Source organism: Colossoma macropomum, unplaced genomic scaffold (genome assembly GCF_904425465.1).
Source record: "Colossoma macropomum unplaced genomic scaffold, Colossoma_macropomum, whole genome shotgun sequence".
In the NCBI taxonomy this organism is placed as follows: Eukaryota; Metazoa; Chordata; class Actinopteri; order Characiformes; family Serrasalmidae; genus Colossoma; species Colossoma macropomum.
Window position 1 is genome coordinate 8,417,465 of NW_023494800.1, and position 14,661 is coordinate 8,432,125.

The 14,661-nt window shown below is 40.3% G+C and overlaps 1 protein-coding gene across 1 annotated transcript in view; it reads left to right on the forward strand.

Annotated features, from left to right (window-relative positions):
- The window catches only part of tsc1b (TSC complex subunit 1b), a 31,795-nt gene extending 20,994 nt beyond the window's left edge, over positions 1-10,801 (forward strand). The window contains exons 17-22 of the mRNA XM_036588049.1: positions 1,816-1,998; positions 4,174-4,284; positions 4,823-4,945; positions 5,543-5,730; positions 6,967-7,140; positions 7,886-10,801. Coding sequence (XP_036443942.1) covers positions 1,816-1,998; positions 4,174-4,284; positions 4,823-4,945; positions 5,543-5,730; positions 6,967-7,140; positions 7,886-8,444 — 1,338 coding nt within the window. The 3' untranslated portion in view covers positions 8,445-10,801. The remainder of the gene's footprint in view (positions 1-1,815; positions 1,999-4,173; positions 4,285-4,822; positions 4,946-5,542; positions 5,731-6,966; positions 7,141-7,885) is intronic.
- The last annotated feature ends 3,860 nt before the right edge of the window (positions 10,802-14,661 follow it).

Here is a 14,661-nt window from a genome sequence, read left to right on the forward strand (position 1 = left end):
TGTCCGGCTGTTTGAACACAAGTCAGTAAACGCCCTCCTTCTGCCCTCCCGTTGAGTGTGAGTAGAGGGGGCTCTGGCACTCAGGATGTTTCGAACCTCCAGGGAACGCAACGTCAGTTCAGAGGTAACCCTTAGGGCCACAGCCATAGCTGAATGCGCACTGGGCATAGGTGCAGCAAAGGAAGCCATGGCTGATAGAAGGGTATGCCAACAGTGCTGGAATAGGGGTAGTGGAGGGAAGGCATACAGCAGTTCCCTCGGCCACTCATGCGCCAGAGCATCCTGACCCAATGGGCTGTCCTGGGCTCACTCGGAGAACCGAGTTGGCGGGGGGGTCATGTTCAACGAGGCACACAGGTCCACCCGTGCCTCCCTGAACATCTGCCAAATCAACTCCACCACATCTGGATGCAGTTTCCTGTGGCTGTGGTTTAAAGTGTGACGTCTTGTTGTTTGTACCTGCTAGGTGTGCTGCTCTCAAGGCGAGATGAGCCTATGTCCGCAAGTGCCATGTGTGGTTTAGCAGCATGCGTGACCTGGTGCCACCGTAGCGGTTCACGTGATAAACTGCGAACAGGTTGTCTGAGCGGACGAAAACATGTTTCCCTTGCAGGGCTAGGAGAGAATATTCTACCGCTAGCCGGATTGCCTGCATCTCGACAAAGTTGAGATATTCCCGGGTATATTGTCTGGCCCGTTTGTCCTGCACCCATCTGCGTCGCCAGACGATGTCCCATTCATTGGTGGATGCCTGCTCTCAGGGCAACAATGCTGTCATAGACTGTGAGGCCTAAAGCCTGAGCATTGTTCGGTAGGTGTTGTTTCATGTGCTTGCTCTCGACAGGGAACATTGCATCATTTTCAGCCTCCAGTTCTGCTGGTCTTTACTGCTGCTGAGTCAGTGGTATAATGGTGCAGTTCATGCATAGGTCAGCCAAGCTTTGCAGAGGTGATCCAGTCCGAGGCAAGACAGGCTTAAGTCATGGTCGTCCTGTGGCTTGAGAATGTTAGGGCGTTGAGCACAGTTCCTCTGGAGGATCATGTTTTTAGCCACAGAAGCAGCAAAGGCTGTGTTAAATGATTGCAAACCTCACAACGAAGAGGTTTGAGGTGTAGTTAGCCTGAGTAAACAGAGAAGTAAAAGTAGTAGCCTGTATCCTGTTAGCCCTGTTCTGTAAGCAGTCGCTAAGGTATCATTTGGAGACCCAATGCGTTCACCTTGCGTGGTCTTCGAGTCAGGTGGGCTCGGCTACTCGAAGGTAGTGTGTAGTTCATAGCTGAAGTCAGCAAAGCTAGCACTGTTTGAGGAGGACCAGTGAGCTGTAAAATGTTGTTATAAAGAAAACAGAATTAGAATATGCCTTAAAATTCATGATTTGCGTATTAATAATATAAATGTAATGACTAAATAACAACTGAATACACTATTTGTTACATAATGAATTACACTTACATTAAATTTATATTCTGTATTGACAGGTACAAGTCTACACTTTTGTTTTTGTTCCAACTATGGCCAAAGTATAAAGGAATTTTCTTTTCAGAAAACAAGATTGTATGCTCATCAGTAATGTTTGAAGTTCCAATCACAAAAATTGTCGCACATTTTTCTATTTAAAACCACAAATATGATATTGAAATGATCGTTTAGTATCTATTTTCAGCAGAATTTCTCCGGTTGTGATGAAAAAAATTAAAAATTACACTGTGCTTTTGTTATCGACAGCATATCAGATAATAAGCCATTATTGACTAAGGTTTCCATTAAGTTCAGTGTGTGTGTGTGTGTGTGTGTGTGTGTGTGTGTGTGTGTAGAAGGACCAGCTGAATCTGCAGAATGTGGACATCACATCTCTGCGTGAGAGCCTACAAGTGGAACAGCAGCGCTACAGGCAGCTGTGGGATGACCGGGAGACCATGGTCACACGTCTTCACAGCCAGATCCGGCAGCTCCAGCAGAGCCGTGATGACTACTACACCAAGAACCAGGAGTTACAGGTACTGTTCTCAAACATGCTCACCAGTTCACACTAACCCTGGCCAATAGTTGATATGCAAATTGTCATTGTTTTCCCTTTTTTTAATATTTAACTTCATAGGCTATACAACATCTGTACAGAATGCAGAATATAACTGTCATTATAAATGATCAGTGGGCCCATATTATGGAAAACCAAATTTTCCTGTGCTGTCAAACTTTTTGGAATTAAGACTGAGATGTAGTATGTACACACTGTTAAAGTTTCAAAACATACCAGTCACTCCTCTGTTCGTAGAGTGTGTGTGTGTATGTATGTGTGTGTAAATGTTTTTGTGATGCCATCTGACTGTTGTATGATAAGGGTCCTTTAAATGATAATAGAAGTTAGCCCAGTTGGTAATTATATGACAGTTCAATACCCATCAGTGAAAATGCAAGCTATAGTGTAAGGCACTGTGATGCTCACTTGTGGTACTTCATAACTGAATTTGGTTCATGATATTGTTTCTTGCAGTAATTCTCCAGATGATAATCATTTTTTTAGGTTTTTCTACTAAGCTTAGTTCACAAATGCTGTATCATGTGTCAGATTGCAGTCCTGGCGGGCCACAACACTGCAGAGTTTGTCATTCTTTCTTATAAAACAGACCAGATTCAACCGATCGTCTAATTTGTAAGGCTTTTTATTGTTGGTGTGTGGTATGTAGTAAGGTCAGATGTCTGCTGGCATGTGGAAACTCAGGAGTTAAATTACCAGATTCACACCCACCCACACAGACACTATATGGACAAAGATATTGGGACACCTACACAAGCTTTTATGATATCCCATTCTAAATCTATAGACATTACTATGCAGTTGGTCCATGCTTTGCAGCTCTGACAGCTTCCACTCTTCTGGGAAACTTTGTACAAGATTTTGGAGAGTGTCTGTTGGAATTTTTGCCCTCTTTTGCCCTTTTGAACTCTTTAGTGAGCAGTTCAACAGATGATAGGCGCTGTGTGCTTCAGCACTCAGTGGCCCCACATTGTGAGTTTGTGTGGTCTGTCGCTTCGTGGCTAAGCTGTTGTTGCTTGTAGACACTTCCATTTCACGATAATAGCACTTACAGTTGACAGGGGCAGATCTAGCAGGGCAGAAATTTCACAACGGACTTGTGGCAGAGATGGCATCCTATGACAGTGCCAAGTGTAAAGTCACTGAGCTCATCAGTTTGACCCATTCTACTACCAGTGTTTGTCTATCGAGACTGCAAGGCTGTGTGCTTAATTTTATCCATCTGTTAGCAGTGGGTGTGGCTGAAACACCTGAACTCAATAGTTAGTTGGGGTATCCCAATACTTTTGTCCATGTAATGTATTTTTCCTACAGGTGCTTTAATGTTTATTATTTTTCATAAGGTCTGGTTGGGCTTCTGTCAGTACAGTGAGGCACTGAGATGGCTGCTGTGTTGTAATGCCATTGTTATGCCAGTGGCACATCAGGCAACACTTAACTATATTTAGCAGTGTGACAAGCCTGTGATAAGCCAAGAAATATAACCAGTGGTCGAGCTGACGGGCCATTCCAGTCCAGAGTGCTGCACAGTATAAACTCCTGGTTTAACTCACCAAAGGCTTGAACATTATATTTTAAGTTCATACAGGAACTTGGTAAACTGTGCATTTCCATTCCTGCTTTAGATTGTGAATTAACAGGCTTCCTGCCTCATGAAGCTGCAAATATAGTGATGTTGGCTAGGCTGTTTTAGTCTACAGTTTGAAATTTGAGTTATATCTATTTCATTCAGTTCAATTCAGCACTTTTTACAAATTACATTATTCACAAAGCAGAAAAGGTTTTGCAGCATTACAGTTTATCATTTTTCTGGTCCCAGTGTGGTGAAACTGACTAATTCACATGATGTGATTTATTTTTCTACTAAAAAAGGCTTGATTCATTTTGTTTTGTCATTCAGGGGTTGTGAGGAAGCAAAATACAGTTGTTGTAGTTGTTTATACTTGGACAATTACACACTCAAAACTGGGCAATGGCATGAGATTTTTAAAAATTCTTCATTTCTTATTTTGCTTTTAAAAAAAAATCAGCCTGTTTACCCCCAAACCCTGTGCAACCCTATAAAATCTTTTGTGCCTGAGTTAATATTGTGAATATGTTTACTGTTCTGTTGACTTTGCATATGTGCTTTCAGAGTAAGTTACAGGAGTGTCAGAAGAGGATGGGCGAGATGGAGGCAGAGCTACAGAGGGCTAATAACAAAGTGTGTCATACAGGGCACCAACTGAACCAGCTTACCGCCAAGGTAAAAAAAATCTATATATTACTGAGGTGAAGAAACTTTACTCTATAATAGCGAATTAGTTCTGTAATCAGAGTCATTCAGAGGGGTTTGATGTGATGGGGATAAATCCAAAAAATGTTTTTCTGCAGGGCCTATTAGTACTCCTGTATCAATCACTCACTCAATCAATCAGTCATCTAATTAGTTGGTAACAGTGGCAGTGTCTCAGGTATCAGGTAATATATTCATAACCATTCTTTGTGTGGGAAATCTTTGACTGTTTTTTTTTGTTTTGATGTATTGACATTAAACACTTCTGATGTCTGGTTCCTATCACCACCACTTTGAACAATTATGTCTCTGTGTGTCTTTCAAATGGAGCATTTCACATAAAACTGCTCTGAATGGCTTGGTTTACTTAATGATCAAATTATGCAGAAATTTTGAAAAATCTATGGAATTGCCAGTTTTTCCTGATGTCTGACGTCTTTCCTTGAAGGTGGCTTGCTTTTCTTTTTTTTCTGTTCATTTTTTCTTTTTTTCCCTTTTTTTTCTCTAGTTGTCCACAAGTGAGAGTACCCAGCAACAACTGAGTTTCCTGAGCAAACAGTTGCTATTGTTGGGGGAGGCACATAAACTGTGTGTGCAAGAGCTTCAGCAAGCTGGTCCAGACATCAGCAAGGTATGTGATAGACTGGCATTATACTGTATTTTAACTCTGGGTATGTATGTTGCACATGAGCTGTACAAGCAGCATTGCTCAGTCATCCGCGTACCTTTTATATATCTGGAGGACTGAGAGCTATAACCACTAAGTGGCACGGTAGAGCCCCACCACAGATTACTTGACTACTTCTGAATTTGCACAAATCGGAGGAGCAGACAGTTCAGTGGTTGAAATATGAATGGGATAGCTTGTAATGTTGAGCATGGCAAGTGTATTACAGGAAATCCTCCCTTTTAGTTAAAAATAAATAAATAAATAAATAAACAATTGCCATGTTGATAGAGAGTGGGAAAAGTTCCTCTTGTTGTCCCAAGAGCTAAGTGGATATATGCACATGCGTACTATCATGAAACACATTGAAATTTCTGTTTTTCTATGTTAAAAGACCACATTCATATTGTTCTATCAGTGATCAGTGAATGTTGTACTAGTGATGTCTAATGTGGTGGTCTGGTTACCACTGTGGGATCTGTTACTCATAATGCAATGCACTAGAAACTCATTTTTCTCCTTCTGCTTTCTGTCACACGATTGTTCACTCTTGCTCTGCAGGAGGTGCAGATGTTGCAGTTGTCCTGGGGGAAGGAAGTGGAGCAGCTTAAGCAGAGTCTACTATTGCAGGGCCAGAAGCTGGAGGCAGCACAGCAGAGAGTGGCTGAACTGGAGACACAGCTCTCCAAGAAGGAGCATCTGATCGCAGAGCAGAAGAAGTTCCTGGAGGACGTCAAGTGCCAGGCCAAGTATGGACATGCTTTCATTAACAGCACTGCAGCAACTTAGGAACAGAATTAAGTCCTCACTAAATTACTCTGTAACCATGTTTACATTTCATGCAAATGTAAATGTACCCAAGGCACATTTAAATCTGATCGCTTAGACCACTTGAGAAGGTGATCTGAGATGTATTTTATCCATATGCAAGTGTTAAACTCTCTAAGTCATGTTTGATAATCAGAACCTCTCCCAATGCATTATCTGGTCCACATCTCTGATGACTAATACAGACGAATTTAAGGGGAATAAACAGCGTCATGCAAGATTTTGCTTTTTGGGGCAGCAACCATCTTTTGAAAATAAAAATGCTGGAAACGAGTTATGAGCTATATCACGGACTATTTAAAGTCAGAGTTTAATCCAACTAACTAGAGGACCAGAGATGCGTTCAGCTACCACGTTTAAATGCATGTTGTCACATCAAATGGACGTGTATAAACAGGGACTGAGTTTTATCTGTTGTTTTTGTATTAGGAGGGTTTCATATTTATGAAAAAAAAATATTCCTGATGTTCAAATTGTGATTCTTAACTGAAAAAGAAGAGATCTGATTTCACATGCAAAGTTTAATGTGATCATCCACTGGGTGACAGTCAAATTATATCTGTTATTTTTATTTATTTATTTATTTATTTTTTTCAATTATAGCACAATTCAGAATCCATTATCTGCATTAAAGTTCAAGGACTTCCAGTTTCTGTTGATGATAATATGCAGCACAGTGAGCATGTGTGTCAGTCTTGGGCAGCTACGCATATTATTTAAAACCAGTTATGTGGCACCAAGTGTGCTTGTGCTTGTGGCACCATGCCATCACATGGATTTATTAAATATCATCAATAACACAAGATTGAACATAAAGCATTGATTAGCCAAACTAGATATTGGATGATAAATACAATTAATACTGGGCTGCCAAGAGGAGTGGTTTAGAAATGGTTAAACACATTAATGTACATAAAATCCCTGCTTACTGAATTAATATTATTTGTATTTATTGTATTGCAAATGTACTTGTACTGCTCAGATTAATTCCTTTTTAAATCTTATTTTCTCAGGTGCCTAATGTCCACGAACCCATGGAAACTGGGAACTATTATTTTTCTATGGTGCATTCATGTTTTGCCACACTGACCTTTGACGTTAAAGTTACTGACAGCATCTTCCTCTCTATTAATTTCTGTCTGTCTGTCTGTGTGTAGGGAGGAGCTGCAGGCGTCAGAGAGTAGGTATGAGACTCAGAGGCGTGTGACTCAGGTCCTGCAGACTGAGCTGCTGCAGCTCTATAGCAGGCTGGAGACGGAAGCCCCTACTGCCACTGCAGCAGCTTCATCTGTTGGGGAAGCCAAAGACCGCTGCAGCCCCCCAGAGACCAGGTAAAATGTCATCTGTTTGTTATTTCCTTCCACATGAACACAGGGCCCAGCTGTGTTGCACAAAAACTTTTGTTGTTTCTCATATTTTTTAAAACATATTTTAAATATTTATATAACCCTTTACATTGTGATATCACAATCATGAGTCAAAGTCCTGACTTGAATCCCATTGAGATGTTGTGGCAAGCCTTTATACAGGCAGTTGATGCTCAAAAACCCTCCGGTGTTGCCAAATTAAAACAATTCTGCAAAGAAGAGTGGGCCAGAATTCCTCCACAGCGATGTAAAAGACTCACTGCAAGTTATCATAAATGTTTGATTGCAGTTGTTAATGCCAAGGATGGCACAACCACTTATTAGGTTTTAGGGGCAATCACTTTTTCACTCAGGTGATATAGTTTTTAAATACATCTTTATCTTGACTAAATGTAATGATCATTTAAACACTGCATTTTGTGTTTACTTGTGTTGTCTTTATCTTATATTACAATTGGTTGGATGATCTGAAACATTTAAATGTGACACATTAGCAATAATAATAAAGAACAAGGATAATAAGGAATCAGGTGATCAGCAGATACTTTTTCATAGCACTGTATGGCACTGGTGAATGATAATTTTGTGTGTGGGTTCCTTTGTTTTGTTTTTTTTTTTGTTTTTTTTTTAGAAAATCTAAGAGATTGTTCCTTCAACTGATGTATTTTTTTTTTTTTCACCATTGCATTGTCCTATTGTACTCTCATAGTGTGATGGTGTTGGATGGACCAGTGAAAACAGCCTCCAAAGAGGATGTGGAGACGTCTCTGTCTCCACATGGTAACGGCAGCATTCTGCCGTCGGGTCAAGCCAAGTCTGTTAACGGCAGTCGAGACACCCCTCCCCCTGTGCTGGTGGAGCCGCCACCTCTTCGGCCGCATATACCGCTGGGGCCCACTGGACCCCCAGCACCCTCTTCAGCTGCACCCCTCACTGTGGGCTCCTACCCTAGCGCCAAAAGCTTCTTGGGCATGCGGGCGCGGGAGCTGTTCCGCAACAAGAGCGAGAGTCAGTGTGACGAGGGCGAAACCTTGCGCCCGCAGCTTACTGGCCTGTCGCAGGGCCTGAAGACTGAGCTCTGTGTAGAGCCGCCCAAAAAGACTGCATCTGGACCCGCCCTCACCACAGCGGCTAAAGAGGCCCAGACCCACAGCCTGCAGCGGGCCACTAGCCGAGAAGGAGGCGGGGCCAGCGGGACGCCAGCCCGGCCCAGGCAGCAACAGCTACGGATCATGGACTATAACGAAACACATCAGGAGCACAGCTAGAGAGAGAGAAAGCAAGTGAGAGAAAAGGAAGTTGGCTTCAGAGCTAGTAAATGGAGAAAGCTGCAAGCTGAGATCGGATTACGCAGGACTCTTTTGATTTCAGTGTTATTTGTCCCATTCCCTCAAGTGGACAACAGGATTTGGAACTGTTTTGTTCCTCGCCAAAAAACTGGAGCTTTGAAAGGCTTGGATATGAAAGACAGTGTTGCAAGGTCATCCCACGCAGAGTGTTACTCCGTGGGTTTATTTGGGCCCCCCCTCTGTATCCTTGTGAAACTCCATAAGGCTCATTCATTTGCCCTTACATCTGCTAAATTAGCAGTATGGTTTGAAAACATGATTGAGTCCCAGCTCGAGTCAGAGCAGAGCATCAGCCTTGTATAGGTCTCTAGTTGTATGAAAGTAACAGAAGCAATGTGCGGTTTAGGCAAAGTGATTTCTGGGTTAATACATGCCTACAGAGTTCTGTGTGGTGCATAGCGTGCTTTAGAGCTGAATGATTTGGATTTGGGGGAAATATCTATAGATTTTCGAACAAGTTTTGTGACTGCAGTTTAAACTGAGATTATTTTAAGGTCCAGACCAGCATATCCACTTTTTCTGGCTTCAGGTTCAAAAGGTAGCACATCTAGTTTGTTCATGTGGATGTTCAGTCGCTTCTAAATGGTCTGAATCGGGGGTGCCCAATCCTTCCTGTAGATCTACCACCCTGTAGAGTTCATATCCTACATGCCTTGTTCTAATATTCAGGTGCCTCTGAAGGCCTTTCATTCCATGTAACACGTGTGTGAGGTTGGGGTGGGAGCTAAACTCTGTACGGTGGCAGATCTTCAAAACCAACCATGGTAATTCATCTGTAGAGAGTTCACAAGCCGTGTTTTTAGGTTTAAAAAGTTCCTTACTTAAAACTTAGGCTATAATTAAAATTGCAGCTCTTGCGATTTGAATGTTGGGACTACCCTTATAAGATCTTTAAGTATGGTTTACATTTAGTTTATTAATGGTTAAGAATTAGGTCATGCACACCTTTAAAATCACTGATAAGCAGTTGTAAACACATCAGCAGTGACCTGTCTGATGAATATTTGAAGCTGACAGGTTTAATGCTTAATGATGGAGAAGACAAAGTAAGATAAGTAACCTGCAAGATCTTAGGTTTAACAGTATAGTTGAATATGTGCTCACAATTTTGCACACTTTTTATGTGTTATAACTGCTTATTATTTTTTGTGTTTATAACCTAATTAATAACGATTAATAAACTAGTTTTAAACCGTTGATTAAAGCTTTATAAGAGTAATCTTAAAGTAAAATGTAAAAACATAAAATTGATCAAATCTTTCAGCCCTAGCTTGCTTACACCCGGGGATAGATCAGCCTTCTTGTGTCAAGGAGGAACAAGTCTATGTTCCAGACCCCTTAAAGAACTGAGAATTAACCCTGAAATGCTTTTAAAAGTGCTGAAACCATGCATATTGCTTTTGTATGTGTGAGTGTGTGAGCGAGAATGTGTGTGGCAGTCGGAATGAAAGAGAGAGGGCGCTATGAAGTTTAGTAGAGGTGCTTTTTATATTACTAGAATTTTTAAATTATTTATTTTTTGTCTCTACTTTGTGACATATTGCCTTTTAGGTAAGAGACAAGTATTAGTGCTCAACAAAAGTAAATCAGCAGACAAACAAAAGTAGCCTTCCAAGTAACGCCAGTCCAAGGTATCAATAATGATAGTGTCATATTAACTGACTGACAGTGAGAGCAGTTACACTGAACTGTTACATGTCATTACATGAAGCTGTTACATCTTGTAATACTTTTCATAAATGCCATATCTCCATGGTGCAATCCACATAATCAGGCTTTATTCTGAGGATTTCTCTTACCAGTAAAGTAAGCATTGCACTAATCAGTATCGCGATACTAACACTTGATCATCAGATCCCACAGATTTTTTAGAATCTCTCTAGTTTCTTAAATAGGGGTGGGCAAAAATATATTGCAGTACTTTAAGGCATTTTCTCAGTACATAATACGTATCAGCATATTTAGTTTCTGAGGTTTAATAAAGGGGAACAGACAAAAATGAACTAGCAGTGCCACATTTAAAAATACTTTTAAAACTATGAATACAGTGATTTTTATGCAGCATTTCACATGCTGCACTATATTACATTTTAATTATGCTCTCTGTTTAAAGAAACGTTCAGATAGTTGGTGTTCTTTACAGACAATGCTAAATAGCATCATATTGCCCACCCCTACTCTTCACCTACAGCAAGATGGCTAAACTTCATTACAAGCAGCTGGCCAAAGGACTTTATCTGCCCAACACTGTGAAATGCAGCCCCCTGTGAATTCCTCAACTGGAGTGCCAGCCCCGCGTGCTCATTTCCTGTCCTTTATCTCTGGGCAGGCTTCATATATAGGCCACACATTTCAGCAGTTCTAAGATCAGGTTGATCTTAGTTTATCTCCAGATAAGTATGATTGAGTGAACTACTCATAGATCCATTTCTTACACTTTCATATATTTTACACCATCTATTTTAACAGAATATGGTACAACAACAGCATTAAAGGGCCCATATCATTGAAATCTGAACTAAACTGAGTTTAAGGTTGCATGCAAAAATTGTTTTGAAATGTACTGTTTACTTCCCTGTTTGTTCACAATGAAGTTATCCAGTCGTAATACAGTCGTATCCTAAAGTTTGGCTGCCCCAGTCAAATGGCTTTTTTGTTTTCTTTTATTTGACTGAGAAAAAACTATACATCCTTTACAGAGAAAGCACATTTTAATGCATAATTACTTTTTATTTGCTGAATTTAACATATTGGTGGGGAAAAAATAAAACATAAAATGTGGCTTGGGCAAAAGTTATGGCACATTTTTATATTTTATATTTTCTTTTTTTCCCCCCCCAATATGTTAAACTAAACCAATGAATAGAGGTTATGCACTAACATTTGCAGAAAAATGCCATATTTAAGTTTGTTCTCTGTGGATGTGTTAACTTCTTTTCACTTGAAAAATCAACAGAATGTCATTTGATTGGGGGTGTTTTGCATATGGTTGCATACCAGGCTTGAAGGTTCAGTAACAATATCCACTTGGTTAATTCTAAGGGATAAAGAGAGGTTAGAATATGGTCACATAAAAAGGAATTATAACTGTTTTTTGGTACAAATAACACCAAAATACCACAAGTGCCAACAGGAGAAATATAAAATACAAGAAAAAAATATGACGTGGGTCCTTTAAAGCAGAAGGATGAATTACAATACTTAACAAGGTCAAACAGAAGACTCTTACCCATGTGTTCTCTTACCCTCAGTACATCGCTGTGTTCACACCTTTAAACTTCAAAATGCCAAATGATAAACATCTGGTCGTTCCGTGCACCAGGAAGGATTTCTGTTTACTTCAAAGTTTTGACTGCCTCTTTATTTGCATATCATGTAAGGATTTTAATACTAAGAGGACAGTTTGAAGGTGCACAAATACATACTGGTTCCTTATCTAATCTGTTTACTATATCTAATCCAGTATGAATGGTTTTATCTATTATTATTATTATTGCTAAATAATAAAGGCAATGTGTAGACCACAGTATAGAAGGCACAGGTCAGCATACAGGTGTGCTATATAACCAGCCATTCGTTGGCCATCCAGCACCCAAGAACGTTATTTGCAGGTGCCAGCATTTGATGTGGTAATCAGCTTGTAAAGGGTGGACTTCCTGGCTCTGTTGGAAATCGACAAATCCTGTTGTCCTCTTGAAGTCTCTGCTGTCATCCCTTCTGCCTTGCTATCTAAAGCATGTACAACAATTCACTTTAAATGCCAACAATAGGAACTACAACATACCGAGATACAAGGTACAATCAGTGAGAACTGAATGGAACGTTTTGATGGCATCTCCTCTGGATGGAGAAGGAAGTTCTTAAAGCAGTTGCCTGTGTTAACTGTGAAAGATGAAAATAAACTCGTCTTCAATGTTTTGCACTATAGAAAGTGGATTGGTCTGATTTATTTTTTGACACAATATTTTAAAGTTGTCGGAAATCAGGACGTGTTTCCTGTGGGTGCTGTGATGTATTTCTGAGTGCATGATGGTATCATGAAGTGTCTCTGAGCTAGCTGAGCTTTTACTCTGTGAGGTGGTGGGAAGGGGAGGTGAAACGTGTTATTGGTTAATGTAATTCTGCCCCACCTGTTGGTGCGAGGTGTTGTAATCAAATGGTAAAGATGTTGTAGAGGCAGGAAAAGTCATTACACATTACACTTTGGTGCAAATTTACAGGAAAACAAGAATTTTGTCTTTTAACCCCTTAAAATCAAATTATTACATACTGAGGTTTATTATTCAGTAACTAGAGGGACTTCAATACAAAGTGATTGATTGGATAGAAGTGTGTGATAGAACTTTGGGCCCACTGATGAGCTCTGGCCATTTAAGGGGTTAAATGATATGAAAAGTCATGCTTGATAAGAGTAGATAACAGAGCTAAAAATCTAAAAAGCTCATTTCAATTAGACATTAAAATTGCTTTCAATTTATTACATGTGTATATGTCATGAAAAGGGAGCAAACTGTTAATAGTACTGTGCAGAAGTAAGAGACCACCATTCATTTATTTATTTCTAGTCGAAACAGCCATTAAGTACAAGCTTTTTCCAGAGATATTTCTGAGGAGATTAGGTATGAGATAATCCACTTGCATAAGGAAGAGGAAAGTCAAGGGAACATAAGTGGAGGAAAAACAAGAGTTTTCAAAACTGGAGTTTAGAGAATGATTAAAAGATAGAGAGAAAATGGGATTCCCAACAACCATGTAAGACCTGGTAGACCACCAACACTGTCCTTAGGACCCATCAGATAAACAGTGTCTAAGCTTTCATCTTTGAGAGAGAGAAGAAAATCAAGCTGCTTCAGATCAATAAAAATCCACAGGTGTTTCTGTCCATCCTTCCACTGTGAGAAGACAACTCAGCGCTATGGGTCTGAAAGGGTGTGTAGCTGTTTAAGAAGCCTCACTGACAAAAAGAAAATAAGAGAAAAATATCCCTGCAGAGTTCTTTGAAAAACTGAATGCAAGTCTCCTAGAAAGAACTGTAAAAATGAAGACAAAGTGTGGACACTCGAAATACTGAAAAAAATTTGGAATTTGATTCATTTGTTGAGGCTTCTGAGTATTTTTCTGTTAAGTGTATTCATTCATCATCTACGCCATTTATCCTCCTGGGTCACAGGAGGCAGGAAACACCCTGGAGAGGTCACCAGTCCATCAAGGGGCAGGCTCACAGACATACACATTTACACCTAGAGGCAGTTTAGTATCTCCTATTGGCCTGACTGCATGTCTGGACTATGGGAGGAAGCACCTGGAGGAAACCTAGGCAGACACAGAGAGAACATGCAAACTTGACACAGAAAGAACCCTGGTCACCCACCGAGGAGTCGAACCCAGACCTTTTTTGCTGTGAGGCACCACTATACCACCATTGTTTTATATGTTTTCTACTTTTTTTCTGCCACTGAAAACTGAAACTGGTAATGACTGTTCTGACTGGAATTTAGAAAGTGCTCTCTGACCCTTATTTTACTAATCAGGGTCCAGTGATACTTTGGACAGGATTTGCTGAGACTTTGAGGTTTTTAAAGGTACAGCACACCCATGCACCAACCATTGTAACAATAGCACTTGGGCATGAGTATGAGCTGTGTCATTCCGCAGGTATGTATGCAAAGACAAAGCAGAATAATGAATAAATATATTCAACAAGCAAAATGAAAACATGTATAGCTAGAAAAACTGAAGTTGCATTCTCTGACCCCTCAGGGTTTTTATCTGGCTCGGCTACGTGGGAAGACAACAGCAGTAGTAGTGAGTGGGCTGCAGTTCTCCACCTCGACCACCAGATGGCACTGTTGCTCCAGTGCAGCCACAGCAAACGCCGATTATTGTTCAGCACTCCACAGGTGGAATAAACACCAGGTACTGGACTGAAATGAAGCCTATGAAGCCTGGTTAGCTGAACACGCCTTAATTTTGTTGTATTTATTTTAGATTCATTTTTAAAGTGCAGTTTATTTTCAGTATGTGTGCAGTTTATTGGTTTTGTAACTCGTAGGCTACCTGGATATTGTCCGTTGCACACAAATGTAAGTCCATTTTCTATTTAAACAGTGGAGCAAATCAATAAGGGAGTGCAAAA